General features: G+C 41.3%; 1 protein-coding gene across 1 annotated transcript in view; it reads left to right on the forward strand.

Moving 5' to 3' along the window:
• LOC124594336 (kelch-like protein 10) overlaps positions 1-22,447 on the forward strand; it is a 159,976-nt gene extending 137,529 nt beyond the window's left edge. The window contains exons 11-12 of the mRNA XM_047132705.1: positions 3,906-4,061; positions 22,195-22,447. Coding sequence (XP_046988661.1) covers positions 3,906-4,061; positions 22,195-22,356 — 318 coding nt within the window. The 3' untranslated portion in view covers positions 22,357-22,447. The remainder of the gene's footprint in view (positions 1-3,905; positions 4,062-22,194) is intronic.
• The last annotated feature ends 741 nt before the right edge of the window (positions 22,448-23,188 follow it).

Below are 23,188 nucleotides of genomic sequence, written 5' to 3' on the forward strand. Positions count from 1 at the left end.
CAGCAGCTCAGGTACTGAAACGTGGATACATGGACGCAAAACGGCTAGTATGTACTAATGGGCGTAGACTTCTTAGTGGTGTAGCGACGACTGTGGAGAAAACATCGGGTCCTAAAGTTTGTGACGTGTTTGTTGGAAGACTGTTTGATACAGAGGCAAAACAACCAACACACTCATGTGTGTACCCACATGTTAAGGTATCACGTATAAAAATACCAGCACCCACACCCGTTCCGCTCTGTATAACGACCCTATAGTACGCAAATTGTAGTTTTGACTCATCAGTGTCTGGTTGAACGTAAGAGAGGATCTGAAAGTCCTCCTAATCTTGCTCAGGTGAAATAAATTCATAAACAATTAAGTAAATAAATAAATATACTTTCCATCACTATGGAATTTTTATCTTACTTGATTCTACTGCTGACCAAATAGTTTATATCGTGTGAAGATCATATTTGCAGTTGTGCGTAACCCATCGCAAACCTGACACATACACCAGTGTCTTTATCACGAACACTGTTTATAGATTTTTATAAGCGGTACTCCACTCCTTTAGCTGGAATTTTACTCAATACATAAGCAATAGTTCCTTCTTTTTCGCATTGGAATTTCTGTTTCGTTTGACTATTTCGATCTTGGATACCGCGACAGTATTGATAAAGGCAGAAGTGCAAACAAAACCACCAGAAACAAAAAACTTTCACCTTCAAAGAAATACATCGACTCAATTAGCAACGGCAGATAGCCGTGGACGCCTCCTGATGGACTGTCAGGATATGTGCAGCAACGTCTAATTATGACAGTATTTTCATTATGAAAGTATCGGTGCAAGAACTCGTACTATTCACAAATGTGTAGCTGACTAGGACATTTTAAGCCGCATACCTCAGGCACTGCCCCTATCGGTACTATGCACGATAGCGCTACATAGCTGTGGGTTCATCCTCCCGACACCGGATTCGTCTTTGATCCGCGATGTAATGATCTTGTGGAGTATCAGTTCACACCCGCGCAGCGACAGAAATGAGCACCGAAATATTTGTTTTGCATCTGTTTTAATTGCAGTGACAGACTGATCTGAATATAACCCGGGGTCTGGGTTAGATTGGAAGGAAACAGGTTGTGAGTAGGTGAAGACAACGGATGTGATGATGTTATGAGAGTCACTACATTTGCGTGAAAAACTCAGGGAAGAAAGTAACTACCGCATGATATGTCCCTGCCAAGTAGTATATCTCGATGAAACTTGGACCACACATAGAAAGAACTGTCACAGTGTTGTGCAGAAGGTAACTGAAAGAAATACGTAACGAGATGAACAAAAATCATACTTTTATTGAAAGACAAAATTTACACTCCAGTCACTGCTATTTGTGGTGCTCCTCTGGACATTAAAAAGGGCGAGGTCTGGTTCTTATTACGCTTTGTGGTCATTACGAACGGCACTGCAAGCTCTGGAACGTGCTCCCATGTTGGCCACATGGTTGGTAAGGAGAGCTGGGTAGTGCATGTCGACGTGCTCCAGTACATAACCTCAAGGCGTTCCACACGTACTCTACGGGATTAACGAAAAGACCAGTCCATTCGCCGAATACCCACTCGTTCCAAGACCGCTTCCACGTACTCGGGCGCGTATTGCCAACCATAAAAACTAAGTCAGTGACGAATGCATCTCTGAAAAGAGGGAGGCATAATGTTGCATGGTCGTGGTACTGACCTACAAACGTTTGAACACGATATTCTCGGTGGTCAAAGAGTGACACTGTCCGAGGGGCGTTTGAAAAGTCCGTGTAAAAATAAATACTACTTATGTGTTTGTGGTAAACATTTTAGTCTCCTTTTAGACTTATACACTTCGTCCAACGCTGTTCTAATTTGTTGATCCCTTCCGAATAATAGGAATTGGCCAAGTCTGCAAAATAGCTATTAGTTGCTGCAATCACATCCTCGTTTGAATAAAATCTTTGTCTCACCAGCCATTTCTTCAAATCGGGGAACAAGTAGTAGTCTGAGGGAGCCAAGTCTGGAGAGTAGGGGAGAGGTGAAACGAATTGGAATCCTATTTGCGACCGCAACTACTGAGGTGTGTGCTGGTGCATTGTCGTGATGGAAAAGGACTTTTTTGCGGTCCAATCGCCGGCGTTTTTCTTGCAGCTCGGTTTTCAGACGGTCCAATAACGATGAATAATATGCACCTGTAATATTTTTACCCTTTTCCAGATAGTCGATGAGGATTAACCCTTGAAAATCCCAAAAGACAGTCGCCATAACCTTTCCAGCCGAAGGATTAGTCTTTGCCTTTTTTTTGTGCAGATTCTACCTTGGTAACCAATTGTTTAGATTGTTGTTTGGTCTCAGGAGTATAGTAATGTATCTATGTTTCATCCACAGTGACGAAACGACGCTTAAAGTCCTGTGGATTCTTCCTGAACAGCTGCAATCCATCCTTGCAACACTTCACACGATTCCGCTTTTGGTCAAGCATGAGCAATCGCGGAACCCATCTTGCGGATAGCTCTCTCATGTCCAAATGTTTATGCAAAATATTATGTACCCGTTCATTAGAGGTGCCCACAGCACTAGCAATCTCAAGCACCTTTATTCTTCTGTCATCCATGACCATATCATGGATTTTATCAGTGATTTCTGGAGTCGTAACCTGCACAGGGCGTCCGGAACGTTCAGCAAAACTTGTGCCCATATGGCCACTCCTAAAATTTTAAAACCACTTATAAACTGTTTTAATCGAAGGTGCAGAGTCGCCGTAATGTTTGTCAAGCTTCTCTGTAGTCTCTTGGGGCGTTTTTCCTTTCATAAAGTAATGTTTAATCACCACACGAAGTTCTTCTTCGTCTGTTTTTTGATAATCACTCGACTTCCTTGATTCACACGAATGCTAAACACAAATAAATAGACCCATATGGCTGGAACTTGGTGTGCGTTCTTTCCAAAGATGCTGATAACTAAACATGACCTCGATAAGCGCCGGTGGTGCCATCTCTCGGACTTTGCACGGACTTTTCAAACGCCCCTCGTACATCTCCCGAACGTGCTGTTTTTCAGGGGTGCATTCGGTGCTGACTTCATTTTTATGGAAGACCATGAAGACCGCGTCAAAATGCGGAGGTGGAGGAGCTCTTGGAACGAGGGGATACTCGACAAATGGACTGGTCTGGCTGCTCCCCCGACTTAAATGCCATCCAGCACGTGTAGGGTCCGTTGGTGACACCTACCGCAGCACACCTACGTGCACCAACGACCGCCCAGTAATTGTCAACACCACTGATAGAGGAACAGAATGTCCTCCTACAATAATTCCTTAGCAACCATATGGCCAGCAAAAGAGGACCTTGTAGAGCAAGCGTTGCCGTATGGTGATCACACTCCCTATTAAGAAACATATCACGTCTTTTGAAATGGTCTGAGGACCATCGTGAATCGAGGTGATTTTAGTCTAATTATTGTCTTCGAAGAAAGTGTTATTGCTGTTCGTCTCATTGCATATTTCTTTCAGTTTCCATCTGTACTGCACTGTTGCAGTTCTTTCTAAGTTTGGTGCAACCTGCTGTCAGCTGCGTTATGTGGTAGGGGTTCATCTTGCGGAAGTAAGTTTCATCCTTACGTTTACACGCCAGTCTATAAAGCTTCTTGTGACGCCTATTGTACACATTTTGGATTTCATGAGAGGTTTATTTCCGCCAGTTTTATTAGTATTGGTCAAAGCAGATGGGTGGTATCGGTAGGTTCAATATTTCCGAGGTTCTGGTACACCATACTGACCTCTGCACAACACACAGACCGCGCCTACTGGACTCAGCACGTGAGTTTCCACCGCCTGTCCTCATCTTTATTGTTAGTTCCTATCACGCATCCAGTAAAAGTCTTGACAAGTATTTCCTCGACAGGAGGCGGAAGCGATGCAGACGGACGAAAACAACAACAACGCAGTGAACAACAACATTGTGCTGCCCGAGGTGGTGGTGGTACCGGCGCTGCTGGTGGCCGACGTGGCGCACGACGCAGATTCCGGGCCGCAGCTGGTGCCGCCGGGAGACCAGCAGGTAAACTGGCGCGTCGCCTAACTGCATCTACTGTACACCCGTACTCTGCAGATCACTGCGAAGTGCACGGCAGATGGTATGCCACATTTTACCAGTCATTAGGGCTTTTCACCAGTTCCATTCTCGTATGGACGGCGGGAAGACTGACGTTTAAATGCCTGTGCGCGCTGTAATTAATCACACCTCCAGACCATTCAGCAGAAAGCCCATTCCCTCCTCTGCCTTCTTAAACTCCTGTCTGGCCGGACATGGGGATTGCATCCTTCTACCATCCTCCACACCTACAAATCCCTCATCCATCCTATCGTCTGTTATGCCACCATTGCCAGGATCTCCGCACCCACCCGCTTTTACAAGGCCCTCCAAAACCTGAAACGCTATGCGCTCCGCCTTGCCTTCCATATCTGCCTTCCTTCCCCCACACGAGTCCTGTATGAACTCATGCCCTTCCCCCCCCCTCCCCCTGTTCCTCCAACATCTCCCCATCCTTTACATTGTCAGCAGGCTTGATCCCTCCCACCCTCTGGTTTCCTCCTTCCTCTCCACCCCTCACCTGTTGCCACACCTCTATTGCTGTACCCTTCCCTCTCTCCACCTCCACACCCTCCATCTCCTTCATCAGGGCAATTTCCAGCGCCTCCCCCTCCCAGATGATGATCTTCACCGTGACATCTACCCTTCCTTCCATCTATAGCCTGGCCTTGTCCCCCTCCTCCCCAGGGGCCCTTTTTCCTCTCCCCTCCTTCTCCCAGAGCGGATTTTCCTCCTTCCCCCCCTGAGACCCTGAACCCCATCCTTGCCTCTTTCCTTCCCACATCCCTCCCTACCAGGCCCTCTTCAGTGCGCCCCCCACCCATCTCCCCCCTCTCTTCCCCTCCCTCCCTCCCTTCTTCCGGTCTTCCTCATCTCCTTGCACCTGGCAGATCCTCCGTTTTGATCATCGTCAGTGTGCCACGTCAGTGTAGTGTTTAGTGCTGTTTCTCCTGAGCGTCGAGAGGTGTGACTTTAACTGTGTGCTGGCATTGTACTTAGTGTCACTGTCAGTGTTTGTTATGTGCAACGCCATCTGTCGATACTTTTATGCTCCGGTCAACTGTGCCTTGTGTTCTTTTAATTGTCCCAGTGTGTGGTTTTTTGTGTGAGCTACTTTTTTACGGTTTTTATCTCCATTTTACAGTCGCCCCTTTTTTTTACCTATTGTCTTCCATGATGTTCCCCCTTTTTTTGTATCTATGTTCACCATGTTTTCTCTTTTGTATATTTTTAAATGTCTTCTATTGTTTGTTCTATGTCTTTTGGCTGAAGAGCAGAGCATATGCTGCTGTCAGTCCGCCCCAATGTGGAATTGAAATACAATAAAGAATAATGTAATTAATCAAACATTGTCCCCATGATACCTTCGGAAGAGATACATTAGGGTATTTTAGCATATACACACAATAATTTAAGGCTGGTTCTTGAAATTTTGTAAGTAGGCTTTCTCGGGGTAGTTTACGTGGTGTCCAAAGATATGGAAACACTAAAAATACAACACATTATCATGCCTAATACGGTGTAGGTAAACAGTTGGCACTCAAAACGTCTTCCGATCGTCTAGGAGTGGATGCATACGGATCCTGCATGATTTACAATGGAATCTTATAGTATTCTTCCTGCAAAATAGTGGCAAATTTAGGTAACGATAATGGAGGTGGATAGCGATCACGAACTGTTCTCTCGAAAGCAGGCCCCAAAGTCTCATGATATTGAGATCTGATGACCGTGGTGGCTAGGTGAAATAAGTCAGTCCTGGATGATGTGAGCTAAGTGAACAGGGGCTCTGTCTTCCTGAAAAACAGCATCACCATTGAGGAACAAACATTGTACCATGGGATGGACCTAATCAGCCAAAATCCTTACAAAATCCTTGGCAGTAATGCGTCCCTGCAGAGTAACCACGGGGCCCATGGAAAACCACGATACGGCTGCCCGAAGCGTTGCCGAAACCCCGCCACGTTTCACTCTCGGAACGTAAACGCCTTCAGAAGATGGAAACGATGTGAAACGAGCCTCATCCGACCAAATGGCTTTTTCCTGTTGCCCTATGGTTCAGGTCTTATAGCTTCGGTACCACGTTTTGCTATGACTGCCACTGAATAACTGATGAGTGACTTAGGAATACTAGCTTGCAGTGCGATTCCCTGTTATGGAGTTCCTGCAGTATCGTATTTGTGTTGACTGGATTCGCGAGTATGACATTCAATTCTGCAGTGACGTTTGTAGCTGTCCTCGTCTTATTTTTCGTCATAATTCTCTTCAATGACCGTCTGTCACGATCATTCAACACACACTGTCGTCCGTTGTGTATCTTAGCGGATGATGTTTTACCGCCTTCTTGTACGCGTTACAAATCTTCGATACGTTGCTTCTTGAAATACCAAACTACTTGGGTACCTTGGGTTACGGAAGCACTCACCATACTGCTACCAACAATTTGTCCGCGTTCTTATTTACTCAGCTCCATCACGAAGCACTTACAACTACACAGGACAGTGCCCTGAGAACACCTGACTCTTAGAACTTATTGAAGACATCGCACAGGTGCCGTTCGTGATCAAATACACCAGCTCAACCTACAAGCTTTGCTAGCTACCGTATTTATGTAAGGGTATACATTTCTCGCGGTGTCCTATACTTTCGTCCAAGCCCTGTCTGTCTACTAGAGTCTGCCAGTTCAGTTTATTCGACACCTCTGTGACGCTCTCCCGTGGGTCAAACAATTCTGTCACCATTCGTGCTGCACTTTTCTGTATACGTTCAATACCTCTTGTTTAGTCCCACTTGGCACGGGTCTTACACACTTGAGCAGTATTCCAGGCTGGGTCGCACGAGTGATTGGTAAGACTGGACTGGACTAGGTGATCATTTCATTTCGCATACCTACGTAGTATCACAGATAGATATTTGTGTAAGTTGAACTACACCAACTGTGACTCATCGATATTATTGTAATAGTCAAACGTACCCGTTGGCTTGACTAACTTTTTCACTTGCGCATCATGTTTATTGCCCTGTTATCGAGTTTGCAATGCTAAATTCTTACCCTGGCAAGACTGCGCTAAGACATTGGAGGAGAATATGTACAAAGGTAGGTGTTTTATTTTATTTATTCTTGTGGATGCTAGTTTAATTTCTTTTAATCTGCATTCAATGAATGACTATCAATGAATGATTGTATGGATATCTGAAGATTAACGTAGCTTGGATGCAGAGATAGGAACGAGATATAACGTGTTTGGAAGTTACAAACCCAGCGACCCCCTTTCCCCACACGTTTTACGTAGATGGACCGTTTCTCTAGCCAACGCCGTTTCAGACACGGCAGAGGAAGGAACAGAGCCTGAGCAGAAAAGAAAATGCGAAGTCTGGAAGGGGAGATGGTTGGGCACTTCAAATTCAAGGAGTCTCTGTCGTTTCCTCTCCTACTTTTTGAACAAAAGTAGTGTTCTCTGTGTTTCATGGGGACGGGCACGGCAGAGAAGGAGACAGGTTTGGCCTAGGGCGAAAAAGTTGGGATGGTTGCGAGAGGTCTTGATTGATCACTTCAAACTTAATTAATGTCTTATAACATTAGCTTCGTGATACGCCACTCTTCTCTAACTACCTAACCTTAAGTCTGTTACAGGAAAAGCCACGTATAACACTAACCTGCCGTGACACAAGCTAATGTTACCCTCTGAGAGGATTTGGGAAATTTTGACCGCTTGCTTGCCTAATGAATGCAGGTCTCGGACCGTAATTTTGAATATAGTGTAATTAATAGAAAGACTAAACAGACTTTAACTTTGGGTTTAATGAAAGTAGTAAATTTCGTATACGAATGAAAAAATGAATGGTCGCCAGCCCAATTAGGCACATTTATTAGAACTTATATCTTTAAGAAAACTAAATATTAGTTTTTGATGTAGCTTTCATTCAGATTAGCGTTGAACAGCACACAGGAAACAAACGGACACAGGGCATTCGAAGCTGAGGGTAGCAGTAGTTACCAATAAAGCACAAACCAGTAGTCACAGAAAGCAAAATTGTACCCAACTCATAATAATAACAGCTATAATCAAGATCATTACGTGACTCAGTACTGAAATGTTATTGCAGGAAGCACCGAACTAAAGTGGGACATGGAGGGGCTTGTATCTTAACTGACATGTTAAAACCAGGAATAAAAGAAAACAAATAATATCACAATTACATTCTTTACAATCCCATTTAAAGAAATATAGCAGATTTACTTAGTAGCAATAATATTCCAATTATATTTCTAATATGAGAAGACTATAATGGGGACCTATAAACTGATATTGTATCACTTCTCTTCAATGACCGTCTGTCACGATCATTCAACACACACTTTCGTCCGTGTCGTATCTTAGCGGATTTCACCCTTTACATCGCGCCAAGCCACTTCCGTTGTTGAGGGACTTCCTACATCTTTCACATTTCACAATACAAGTGCCCTAAGTACAAACCAGCTTCCAATATACAATGTTTTTCTTCTAAATAACCGTATATTGTAAAATTTCATTATTTTAAACATCATTTAGCTTTTCCATATATACATTACAATACTTTAAATTTCCTGCCACAAACCAATGACCTTAATCAACAAAGAATACACACTTCGTAATTACAGATACACAGTTACATAATATAAACCTGCTTCTAATGGAGATAAGTGTTGCAGTCTCCCCGCACTCGTGAGTGCAGAGGAATCGTTTCATTGGCAGAGGTATTTTCGAATCTCGTTCTCCACTGTTCTGGTGTAATGAACCGTAATTAATAGTAAGGCATGTTTCCCATGTTTATCTGTGATGAATGCGAGAGAATAACGATTACCTTAGTTCTTTCCAAATGAATCTATTTATGATATTTTGAACTAATTCTTAGACTACTGCACGATAGGGGGACCATTTCCTTGCTATTCTAAATGTTCTAATTGTAACTGTAAAATACCTTTTGAACTTTGTCTTAAGAAGTAAATGATTATCATTGTAAATTACGAGTGCATTTAACTGTTTATGCAAAGGATCACTAACATTCCCAAGGCTGTTTCCACACCACAACTTGCATTTTGAGAGGGGTCATATAGTAATCAGTTTCAATAATTTATCAAGTCGAAAACAGATCTTGCTCAATGTGTCTCTGTGCTACGCACACTCCACCAAGTCAGTTAGAAACACCTGTTTACTTGTAAGTCGTTATTCACTTGCCTGAAAATAGATTTAGGTGGTCATCATAATCACTAAGGCAACAGGCAAGGAAGGTGACGTGAGGGATTTAAACAACAGCAAAGGAGTATTTCAAAGCTAAAAAAATGTGTTTGACTTATTGACTATCCCCCAGGATAATAGATCTAACAGATAACTTTCAATATGGTACTACATTTTTTCGTTTCTTAATATTTAAAGCAAGTTGCCAATCTCTCGACCTCTTCGAAGTCTTATCTAGATCTGATTGAACATTTGTGAAGTTTTCTTCAGATAGTAATTCATTACAGATAGCTGCATCTGTAAAAAGTCTGCATTTACTATTGATACTGACCCCAAAATCATTATTACAGACATGAACAGAAAGAGTCCAAAAACAGTTCCTTGGGGCACACCCGGAGTTACTTCTACATAATGTTGATGACTTTCCATCCAAGATAACCCGCTGCTTAGCAAAAAGTCCCATTGAAAAATGTCACAATTTTCGCTTAATACCCCCATACGGTTGTACTTCTGATAATAACTGTAAATGTGGTACTGGGCCAAAACATTTTCGAAAATTATCTCTCCAGACACGTCTTCATTGGTCATCGGGGCTCAGTTCGAAGCACTTTTTTCCATAGCCTGACCTCGTTCGATGTCATACACAGTACGTTTGCAGCATAGCGGTGTGTCCACGATATTCCACGACCCATTTTGTTGACATTCATGGCAAGCCAATCTGGGAATACATTTCAGTAACATAATGCTTGCCACACACAACCTATCTTGGCCAGCAAACCCGCTGGATCTCTCCCCTATTGAGAACGTATGGAGGATTATGGGCAGGGCCCTCCAAAAACTTTGTGATTTTTACGATCTAACGAGCCAATTGGACATAATTTGGCACGATATCCCTCGGCAGAACATCCAACGACTTTACCAATCAATGCCAAGCCGAACAATTGCTTACATACGGGCCAGAGGTGGACCAACACACTACTGACTTGCTCCATTTGCGAATCTCCTTCTCTTGAACGAATAATCGAATTCTTTCTGAAACTGTAATCATATTTTTGTCTGTACGTGCACATCACGTCTACCGATTTCTGTCCCATTCGAAAAATTCCTTCGTGGTGTGTCGTCACTATATCTCTCTCTCTCTCTCTCTCTCTATCTCTCTCTCTCTTATTGAATTGTCACCAGCCCTTTATATGAACAGATTCTTCCCCTATCCACTATATACTACATTTCATGTTTGAATGCACCTTTAACAGGCTCTCTCTTCTCTGTCCAGAAGTGCCGATACCTGGATGTCTTAATAGGTCCCCCAAGTCCTCCGAAGATGTTCCAGTATGTCACCCAGCCTCGTATTACCTCAACCATACCATCGAACCTTTCCGTCCTAGCTCCCACCTCACACATTTTCCCATACTCATGAGTAACGCACGTACCTGCTTGTCTTTACATCCACAATTTCTGTACTTACATTGAACTCACCACTATCACTGTAGGCAACACTGTAGGCATCTACATCGTATCACAAACCACATCACATTAAATAAGAAATTTTGTCAACATGCATAATTTTCACTATGTTTTAAATTCATTATTTTGTTAGTTTGCATAGAAATGACTACATTTAAAATTTTAGATAACATTTGGCTGGATAGCTCCTATATAGAAATCACCAAAACGTGTCCCACTACCATGTTGTCTAATGAAAATATGATCAATAATGGAAAAAAAGAAAATTTGAATAAATAATACGCACTTCCTTTGCATCACCCGAATCTGTGTTCACTCTGGGCTGCATGCTCCCACAGCTCAGCTGGTCAAAATACCGTTTGCCAAAAGTAGGCTCAAGCTTGTTGGTGCAGCCTGGCACAGCCTTACACGATAGGTTGACAGGTAACTTATGAGATCGTTACATGGAAATCAACATCCAAATTTATTGTATTGTAGTGTTTTCAGTCAGGCTTTTTGCTTGTTATATTGGTGAAGTAATGTGCAGAGCTTGTTTGCACAGAAAAACATATGAAAGGAAATAATATTTAGTTTCATGGGGCTGTTAAACAAAGTTGTAATAAATTTTTCAAGATGAATTCATTAAACTATTGGTTGGTGCTAATGAATAGTATTGATACCACAAGGCAATAAATTTCAACATTATCTAACTCTCTACAACAGTTTTATTCTTAATGACAGTTTTCCAATACATTTTGTTTTTTGTTAGGTTTCCGTACCACAGTCAGAAAAAAACAGAACTCTTACTGGATCACTTTGTTGTCCATCTATCTGTCTGTATGTTTCTCTGTGCGATTCTCCTGTCCAGATGTTAAAAACCCTTTTTCTCATTAACGTATAGACTATCAAGTTGAAGTTTATGTCACTTATTGAGCTCTATGGTCCCCTAGGGACACAAAAAAAATGAATCTTCCAAATCAATGCTGTCAAAAAATACGGCCATTTATGTCACATATTTCGATACTCGTAAACGCACTCATTAAAACCTATAGGGTACTTCCCATTAACCTAGAATCTTGAAATTTGGCAAGAAGCAGTATTTCACAGTTCAAGCAAAGGAAAAAAAACCGTTGCGATTATATCAAACGAAAAAATAATGTTTTTGTCATTTATTATCCGAAATCGCTATCGATAAGAGTCAAAAGTCGTCGAGATGTTCGATTCCTAGGGTGGATGAACTGTCTGTATACACAATTAAATTAGTACATAACCTTCTGTGTGTGAGTCCTACTCCCAGTAATCCAGAATTTTGTTTGTATTATTTCAGAATTGTACTGGATTTAGTGAAAGTTATGAAACATAAACGCCTATTACGCCTAAAAATCGGACGTGATGGTTCAGTGCGTATGACATTTTCAATAACATCAAATAAATGTTGCGTTTTTGAGGAAACGCAAGGAAATAAAACGTTTCATTTACCAAATACACATGTTTTCCTCAACCTTAAGACACACAACGTAGCCGAAGAAAATATAATTCTGTAGCTTGTGGAAACTGTGTACGGAAATAAATGTAAAAATAACGTTTCAAACTTAAGTTTCACGCTCTTACTTGATAGAATGTTAAAATGATAACCGTATTATTAATAGTGAGAATTATGCACAAATTAATTGTAACGCAACAGAAATGCACGGGACTAAATATTAGTCAACCCCTTAAAAGATCACACTGGCCGCTAGGAGCGCTGAAAATGGTGTAAAAATGCTACCACACAGTCAAGCGACTCTCCACAGGTGACGTAAGTCATGGCAAAGAAGTTATTTGTACAGGCTGTTCCATTTCAGTTCAGACAGCAGGAAACTTCGCAATTTTCGTGGGGGTTCAATTTTCAGTCGTATAAAGTAGACGTTAAGTTGATATATTTTGCAAAATAGCGGCTGTGATAGATAAGTGCTTGTGGGTCCTTTTAAGTGTCTAAGTTACTGTAATTTAATAAGATCACGCTACTATGAGATTCGAAGCTCGTACACTATTTAAAATAAGATTCGCTAATAAAGTTAAAAATGAATGTAATATTGTGTAGTCTGAGGTGGCATCTATCCATGTGTAATTTTCTTCGCGTTTCATATTTTTTTCCGATAAACACAATTTTCAGTGGAATAAAAATTATGTCGTAATGTTCAGCATTTGATTTAAAAACGGTATTAGTAAACATTATTATGGTATGGAGAGCTGCAGAAAAAATAAGAAGTAAATAGAAACAGCGGAAAATCACACACGCTTTGCTACACCATTTTACGCAACACAATGCTGCGAGGCCTCTTTCCATTTTTTGCGGGAGGGAGGCGATGGGGGGGAGGGGGCGGGGGCAAACAGCAGCGACCGTAAATATTTTTAAATCAGCTATTTTTCTCACACTTCAGGCAAGGCTTCGATAAAATTTAAAACTTAAATCAGTGTGCAATGAAAAAAGTTCAAGCCCATGTAAGTTTAATCATAATGAAAACTGTGTTTATGCTTAATTCGTGAAACAACAGCTTTTAAAAAGTGTATTATATCATTATGTTATTGTTGCGTACCTCCATAAACAAGATATTCAGCTGCAAACTGAATAATGTTTCACCGAAATTTGGTCTGAAGTCCTTGAGTTACGTAGCAAATAAATAGTTCTGTTCGGCAAATAACTCGAAAACTTCTAAGCATTTAAGAGACAACTTTATGAAAGTTGTTTACTTTCACAGTAAGTGACACATGTACACATTGTTAATGATTTTAAAAAGCAGGACGTCAGTTTTCTAATTTTTTGGCTGATTTTAAATGGAATAGCCTATATGTGACATTCAGTCATATAGAATCAACGCAGTATGAAAGTCGACGTGGAGACATGACAGAATAGCAGAAAGGGGCTATAGAATTTGGACCTGTCCATTAGAACACTCGGAAATGCTATTCTACCTCGAGCATCCTGCTAAACTACCTTATCTTAATTCTACTGCAATTGTCTGCAACTATTTTGAACAGAAAGTAGAACGTCATAATCAAAATCGTTACAGGTTGGTAGCTTTGCGTAGAAAGTGGTTTCAGACGTATACCTACAGAAACTTGTGGACTCTGTTCCTCGACAAATTGAGGCAATGATCAAGGCTAGCAGTAGTGCTAAATGGTGGTGTTCCCCAAGAGAGACTAATTTTTGTCCAATGTTCTTACTATCGACAGGTAGTCTCTCAAATGTTCAGTCCACACACAGCAGTGCACGGTACTAATATGTTCCAATAAGTCGTGCTCACATGCTATTTTTCAGGGGTCATATCTTGGGTTCTGTTCATCACAAAGACAAGGCGTCAAGTGCTTTGGTTAGCCATTGGCCTAACGACCATTTTATACTTATCGGAAGAGCGGGCGTACTGTAGCTATCCTGTAGTATAGCATTAAAATTTAAACATAACACACTTCCTCCAACCCAGGCAACTTGAGCAAAACAGTTAATTCCTTTGCTTTAGGAGTGGTCTAGGTTAGACCTTAGGAGGCTTATAAAAGTACCATTAGTTCATTGGCGGTTACAGAAAAAACGCTTAAAAACCACAATTTTTGGGCTCCAACAGTACTAGCTTTGGGAGTGGTCACTTCTACAATTTCTATTCATGGTAGACCGTGGAAATTTTTGTCGTTTGTTCCTAAGATCATATTTTGGAGAAACTTCGAAACACTTTTTTTCGATATTATTTATCCGTTACTGAAATCCAGTAGTTCAAAGATACCATAGGAGAACCGTGCCTAAGACTGTTCAGTTAAGGAATAACCTTAAATATCTGGGCTATTATCAACAGGAAAATAAAAGCATTACAGGTTTTTATTTATTAACTCAATATCTACAGGTTTAGAAAACAACAGCAGCAGAGAGGTAATACTTTTATTAAACTTCTCAAAAATACAAAAAATGGGAAGTGCGCCCTCTTTCGTTCACCCGTGCTTAAGAGTACTCAAAATGTCCTCAAATGATGTGCATTTAGCAAATGTCACAAATGAATGCAATACCATCCTCTAATGAAGAGCACTGTTCATGCCACCCTCTCTCACACTTGATGCAGTGGATCTGGTCCTCTAGAATTGGCTCCTCATACTGCTCATCACGTCCTGGAAAGAAAATAACCGACCTGACTGGTGTCTCTTCAAGAGCAGTAGGCGTGATCCGTCTGGAACGGGATGCCTCCTAAGAAGCATTGTTTTTTATGGAACAGGATATCTTCCGAGTATTATGTCTATAAGAAGGTGCGTGTTTTCTGTTCGTATTTCTCTCCAAAATACAACTTTCATATGGAGAGAGTGTTATAACCTCTGATCGTTTGGCTTACTGTCTCCTCACTATCGTTTGTTTAGCTATCAGTAAAGACAAAATTTCTGCCGAATACACTGTTATTTATGCTGTGTTCTCGCGTGCCACAAATGGAGAGCTTCTATCTGGGTCGCCATTGGAGGTGCTATTCAAATCTGCCTCTTGGGGTTGCCGTTCTTCTGTTTCTCCAAAATTCGGAAATAGATCATCCTGGGGTAGATCGAATACATCAGATGGAAGAAACTACTCCTATGAAAACACATCGGGATTAAATGCGTTTAATCCTGCTGCACCTAAAGAATGCTATGTCTTCTGCAGAGTGCTAACTCGTTCACAGTCATTACAAAATACCAGGTAGAAGTCACACAGCACGATTGCAGTCCCAGGGTGGTAATGCATCCATTTGTCAGCTGCAGATGCATAAGCAGTTTTAATTGGTCCAAAGAATCCTCGGTTTAGTGGCTGAAGTTTATGACTGACAAGTGCGGATAGGGATAACAAAGTTGTGTGATGTCTCGACAATAGAGAACAGCTTAAAAACTGCAATGTTACATGTGACTGTCGAGTATCAAGAGGACACAGAAGTGATTTAGCTAATCAACAAAGAGATCAAAAAATAAAATAAACAAATAAATAAATAAAATTAGAGTTTCTGAAACCACTGTCTGAGATCATGGGGAGAGTTTCTTAGGGAGCATCTTCTAAGAGCTCAGCCTTCATCCATTTTCATGGAAATATTAGGGCTGGTGGTATGAAGGGAAAGACAAATTTCATGCACATACAACCGTGATACTTTGGCCTCTTTATACTGACACAACCTTCCCAACTAAACGTTTTCCTTTTGGACTTATGATCTTTGAGATCTTGTTAGGAACAGAAGATATTCCTGTCTCATCCAAGTTATAGAAACGATGAGCCAGAAACTTTTCTTTTTACTACCTGCTTCGAATTTTTTTTAAATCTCTCTGTTTGCGTTTCATTGAAACATTATTCCTGCGTACACTGCACTTCTCTGGAGTCTGAAGTGTAAGATGGTCCCTTTGCAGAAATCGTGGGCCCAGTGCTGTCCAGTTGTCTTTGAGTCCTTATTGAAGTGGTAATCCAACTTGTTAGCCTCTACGTACTCATATGCCAGTTGCATGACCTACTTCCTGCTGATACCATAGAACTTAGCATCAAGGTCCCAGACGTGGTTTGCTAATTCGTTTTCCAGCTCATCAGAGAAAATCTTTTTTAAACGTCCCAGTGACATTGCGTGCAGTGTCCTAAAAGGAAACGGAGCACATAACCATAATATTTTGAACATAGCCTATGTATTTGTATAGTGGACGTTTAACAACAAAAAACCAAAAATTATGTTCTCTGTTCACAGCTTTTTGTCTTTTGCTAGTAGACTCTTTCTTACTAAGAGCAACGGCAACCTTCGGTTTGCTTTCCCGTTTTCGATTAGTTGTCTGGCCTCATTAAGCAGCTCCTCAGTAAAGATGAGCTTCCTGTCCAATTTTCGTACATGATTTGAAGTCATTCTGAAACAAAATCTATCCTTCAGACTCCACAACACTCGTACGATGGTACAAATTTGCAGTTGCGCCCTGCAGAATACGCACGCACTCTTTGGGGACATTAAATGCACACTCTTTCGTAAAGTAACAATGATTCCCAGCAAAGTCAACAGAGAAATGCAGTGTACGCAGGAATAAGGTTTCAATAAACCCCAAGCTGACAGATTTTTTTTTTTTTAATTTGAAGTAGGTAGTAAAAGAGAAAAACTTTTTTACTCATTCCATCTATACCGTGGATGAGAAAGGAATATCTGTTGACATGTCATATTTGCAGAACATGTGGATGCGGTATGATAGACTGAAAGCCAGCCTTTCAAAATGCAGTCAAGAATTAAAGGCTATTGCTCGTGTACTCTGTAAATAACTTATGAAACAGAGTATCATAATTTCATTAAGAAAGCCGGAAAATGATTCTTACCTGTTTCATTTCGGAAATACGATCTTCCTTCACACACACCACACACACACACACACACACACACACACACGCACACATACACACCACACACACACACACACACACACACACACACACACACACACACACAAACAGACACACACACACACACACACACACACACACACACACACACCTACAAGAATGGTAGTGGAAGAGCTCCATTAATGACCTTGCAGACAAAATTAATAGCAACATCAGGCTTTTGGCAGATGATGCAGTTATCTGTAATGAAGTACTATGTGAAAGAAGTTGAGCCGAGCGGTTCTAGGCGCTACAGTCTGGAACCGCGAGACCGCTATGGTCGCAGGTTCGAATCCTGCCTCGGGCATGGATATGTGTGATGTCCTTAGGTTGGTTAGGTTTAAGTAGTTCTAAGTATAGGGGACTGATGACCTCAGCATTTAAGTCCCGGAGTGCTCAGAGCCATTTGAACCATTTGAAAGAAGTTGCATAAACATTCAGTCAGATCTTGATAACATTTCAAAGTGGCGCAGATATTGGCAACCTGCTCTCAATGTTCAGAAATGTAAAATTATACACTTCAGGAAAAGAAAAAAAGTAGTATCCCATTACTATAATATCAACGCGTCGCTGTTGGAATTGGCCAACTCATACAAACATCTATGTGTAATACTTTGTAGGGATATGAAATGGAATGATCACATAGGCTCAGTCGTGGGTAAAGTAGTCGGTAGTTTTCAGTTTAATGGTAGAATACTGAGGAAGTGCAATTGGTCTACAAGGCAGACTGCTTACAAATCACTTGTGCGACCCATCCCAGAATCTTGCTAAAGTGCGTGGGATCCATACCCAGTACGACTGACATGGGATATTGAGCGTATACAAAGATGCTCAGCACGAACGGGCACAGGTTTTTTAGTCCATGGGAGAGTGTCACAGAGATACTGAAGGAACTAAACTGACAGTCTCTTGAAGATACAGACGTAACATATTCCAAGGAAGTCTGTTAACAAAGTTTCAAGAATCGGCTTTAAATGACGACTCAAGGAATATACTACAATCCCCTACTTATCGTTCACATATGGATCCTGAGGAGAAGATCAGAACACTTACTGCTCGCACAGAGGTATTCAAACAACCATTCCTCCCGTGCTCCATGCGTGAATGGGGTGGGAAGAAACCCTAATAACTGGTACAATGGGAAATACCCTCTGCCTTGCTCCTCACGGTGGTTTGCACAGAACAGATGTAGATGTAGAGCTTCTACGAGGCATTTATGAAACTACTCTGAACATTACTACGTCGGTGGCAAGCTGATCAGTTTAGCCAACTGTCATTTGCACAAGCTGCACTCTCTATGGGACTGCGCATAGCAAACGGCTCAAATTTTAACTGTACAATCTTCAGACATTCTTCTTGAAACGCCATTTTCTCGTGTTCGGAAATATGTATCCATTATTAAGACATACCAGAAAAACTATGATTTTTGGGTACAAAAAGTGCCATTTGTGGAGATGGCCGCTTCTGTAATTTATATTCATGACAAATCGTCGAAACTGTTACCGTATGCTGCTGAGATGATGTGTTCGTGGAACCTTGAAACCTTTTTCGATCAAAGTTACCGTACTTACCCGCGTAAAATATGGACATAATATCCGGCCGGAGGCATACATGTATTTTTAACTAGGCAGTGAATACGTGGTAAAGGTTCTATGGTCATCGCTAGTGTTATGGCTCTGTACAGCTATAAAGGCCGTCATGACTTGGAAATGTGAATTATTTGAAATGTCATGAAACACCATCGTCATATAATATAAAATACGGTTATCAACTGGACTCAATATTTACATGCTGTTTTGGAAATGGTAAGCTCTGTAATAGTTTAACTAAAATCTGTCCAAAATTTACTTGCATTTCAGATATTCCCTCAGCCATAATAATGGACGTAGATCGGCCGATCGTTGTGTGAAATTGTCCTCACATGCAAATACTTGTCTTCCCACTTCTAGCGAGTATTCAGATATGCTCGGAGCGAAAAACTGACTAAAACGGTCTTATTAGAATGACTACCAAATATTATATAAAACTGGAAAGACTGCAAATTCAGTATGACATTCCTAATAACATTTTTACTCTTTTAAATGAATGGCGCTCAAAGAGAAAAAAATGCAGAAACCTGTAAAGCAAACGATTTTGAGTTATCTTGTATTATGTCTAATTATTATTATTGTGTCTTTCAAAATACATAAATGAATCGAGTTATGTAAATAAACTGTCAAAACTTCACTGATTTTCAGAATTCCTTTTATATAAGCCGCAGAGTGGCAGTGAGAGGGATATACTGTGTATGAATGGTTCCAGAGAGAAGCTAGGTTAAAGGATTTAACATTTTCTGTGTTAAAAGAGCGTGAACATGTTCGCATGCTCAAGTTATTGTGAGGAAAGTGAAAAGAGGAATGAGGCAGCAGGTTCCCCATTTTTCTCTCAGTAATTAAAAAGTAGCATATTCACCTTTTTGTGCTCGGACAAGACCATTTTTCTGCTGATAAATGTAATGCTTGATTTCTGGCAAATAAGAGCTGCCAACTCCACTTTTCATAGTGCATACTAATAGGGACACAGGCGTATTCCACCAATCAAATAGATTCGATGTTGGTTTCAAAGCTCATTTCCTCAGAAATAGGGGAATGTACAGCCTATATACTATGTGTCTGAAAAGGCCCCATACCCAAAGGTCAAAACAGTATGTTGTATGTTGGAATACTTAATACGAGGGTAATCCCAAAAGTAAAGTCTCCTATTTTTTTATAAGTACATAGACCTGTTTATTTCTACAATGGTTTACATCAATTTACAGCGTGAACATTTAGCTGTTTTTCGACATAGTCACCATTTCTGTCGATGCATTTTTGTAGGCACTGCGCAGTTTTTGTATGCCCACGTCATACCAGCTCGCCGCCATGCTGTTTAGAACGTTATGAACCTCTTCTTTCACCTCGTCGTCGGAGTTGAATCGCTTTCCGGCCAAATGTTCTTTTAACCTAGGGAACAGGTGATAGTCACTGGGCGCCAAGTCAGAACTATAGGGTGGGTGGGTGATTATGATCCTCTGAAACTATTGCAGGAGAGCAACGGTTAGCCGAGCGGTGTGTGGGCGAGCGTTGTCGTGGAGAATGTGTACGCCCTTGCTCAACATTCCGCTTCTCCGGTTCTCAATTGCCCGTTTGAGTTTTTCAGCGTCTCACAGTACCTGTCAGCGTTAACTGTGGTCCCAGCGATTCAACTCCGACGACAAGGTGACAGAAGAGGTTCGTAACTTTCTGAACAGCATTGCGGCGAGCTGGTATAACATGGGCATACAAAATCTGCCACGGCATCTACAAAAATGCATCGATAGAAATGGTGACTATGTCGAAAAATAGCTAAATGTTCAAGCTGTAAACTATTGTAAAAATAAACAGGTCTACGTACTTATAAAAATAGAAGACCTTATATTTGGGATTACCCTCGTATATTTATTTTATCTAAGTCCAAAAAACGCTAAAATACAATATAATCTTAAAATTAACGATTGAGAGAATTCCACTCTTTTGAGTCCAGTGTTCAGCAGTCAGAATTGCACAGCCCTTTGCTGGAAACAAGTCTTCCGTGTCACAGGGTTCATTCAGATTACTGCAAATTGGCAAGTGTTCGAGAGTTTGCTTTGCCTCACATCCACAGAGTTTACCGTCGTAGATACCCCACTTCTTTAAATTAGTCTTCACCTTGTGACCCCTGTTCATTACCTTTTGAGGGTCTCGTAAGTCCAGATCTGGACATGACAGCCTGATTGCAGATTCTCTTTTGCTGTCTGTAATCCACCAGGGGCTTTGTTCTTCACAGCTCAGTTTGGTGGGCTACAGCTGACGCTGGAATTGGAATTCTTGCAAGGATGAACCTTTTTCTGTATGTCAGTCGTGATGGAAAAGCATGAGCCCTTTCTTCTTTTGAATCTACACTGCTACCTTTCTTCCTACATCTGGAGGTGTTACTCCCAAGAGTGGAAAAATCTTATTGAATGGAGTCGATCTTTGGCACCCTGTGATTATGCAGCTAATCTCATTGAGAGCCACATAAACTTGATGTACAGAGTTGCTCCAGACTGGAGTAGCATACTCCGCAGCAGAGAAACACAGAACAAGAGCAGACGTGCAGAGGATGCTGGGCTGCTCTCCCCATGTGGCATTTGTCAGTGTGTGGATGAAGTTGTTCCTGGCGCATACCTTTTGTCTCATGTCTCCAGTGCTTGTAAGTTAAGGCACCATCTAGTTTTAACACTAGATGTTCGGGGTGAACGCAGTGATTTAAACTCATCCTTTCCAGAGAGTATGTATTTCTATAATCATGCCAAACACAGGGATTTATGGGTCTCCATGTCATCCTTGATATCTTGGGAAGTATCTCAAAAGTTATGTTTTGAAACGATTTGTCACCACTTTTGCGCAATGCTTCATTACATTTGTGCCGACATTGGACAACATGTGACTTGATTATTCCTGTAGAACTGTCTGGTGTGGTAAAGTCCAATCAGGTATATTGATGACATCCCAGCCCATATCATAACATGAGGCTGCTTCTTTTCCCATTCTTGCGGGTAATGGAGATTTTCCTTAGACTAGAAAATCACATTCCTCCTGCACGAACTGCGGTACATTGCACTCTCATCAGCAAGGCGTGTCATTTGGGAAGTAGGGTAGCAAAACATGGTGAGCTGCAACTCATTGCTCCATGTTGTCACATAATTCATTCACAAGCATTGGTGAAAGGCCATTCATTTTCAAGTTTGTTTGTTTCTTTCTTTTATGTGGCCGTGCAGTATTGTCCACAGCAACTGAACTTCAAGTATTCTTTTGATAATGGGTTTCATTGGAGACTGATATTTGACTGAACGACAGAGGCAAATGTTTTGTGTCACATTTTTTGAAGAGGTACGGGTACTTCTTGGACATTCTGTACTTCTATGGCCTAGGGTCACATTGTTCTACTTTCTCTCCAGTATTAAAAACTATGGCTTATATACACAGCTCCCATTTGTCCCTTGACCCTCACAGACTGGTAGAGCACTCAGTGGCAGTCTTGTCCGCAGGGAAGCGAGGAAGAAAGTGACCCGGAAGAACCGATGGATGCGATGGATGAGGAAGAGGAAGAAGAAGATGAGGGCAGAGGCGAGGGTGAGCGCGACACAGATTTTGACGATGTAGAGCTGGATCTGGACCGCGACAGTGACTCTACGCCAGAGCTGGACTGAGCTGGTGGCCTTTCCTGGACGCCACAGCTGGACACATTCGGGGGCGCGACTCTTTCGGCCTTCCAAACCCACCGTGCTGAGATGCTGCTGCTGCGCCACACCACCCTGTTTCGGCTTCTTAAATTCCACAGTTCCCTACCTACAGCTTGCTGCCACGTTCCGCGCTAGTGCCGAACAGTAATAAAGAAGTTTTTCTATCTTGTTACGAATGCGTCATATCTTTTGATCATGGATGAAGGTAAATACATAGCATGAAATGATCTACATTGGAATAAGAAAGTAAGCGCACGACACAGAAGAATTAATTTTATTCATTGAGCATCAACCTAAAAAAATGAACATCCATTACATCCTGGAACTTTCATACTAACATGGGTGTAAAGTAATAGTTTAAAAAGCAAAGTTTCTTACGGCCTCTTAATACTGACACAATGATACTGTTCAATGTAAACTCACAAAAATCTCTAATGAGCTCCTGAGACAGGTTTTCAACTAGTACTCCAAATCCACTGTATGACATGGGTATAGAAAGTGATTTCCACTGACATCTGTGAGTGTTTGCAAATCATATTCATATCTTAACACACAGAATACAGTCAAAAGAGAGACTTAAGTTCATTCTACAGTGATAAACCAAAATCCAGCTACGGAATTTTGACATTTGTTCAGGGATATTTTCTGAGTATTTTGGTATAAGAGTCACTTGGTCTCGAGTGGCTTTCTTCAGAGTAAATACATTTAGTCTGATTTCTTATCTCATTTTACCTTCATGTGTGTATTTCACTGAAAATATCAGCACAACAGAGCAATACTGATGGGGTGTGCTGCATGT

The sequence above is a fragment of the Schistocerca americana genome, chromosome 2 (assembly GCF_021461395.2).
Source record: "Schistocerca americana isolate TAMUIC-IGC-003095 chromosome 2, iqSchAmer2.1, whole genome shotgun sequence".
Taxonomy (NCBI): Eukaryota; Metazoa; Arthropoda; class Insecta; order Orthoptera; family Acrididae; genus Schistocerca; species Schistocerca americana.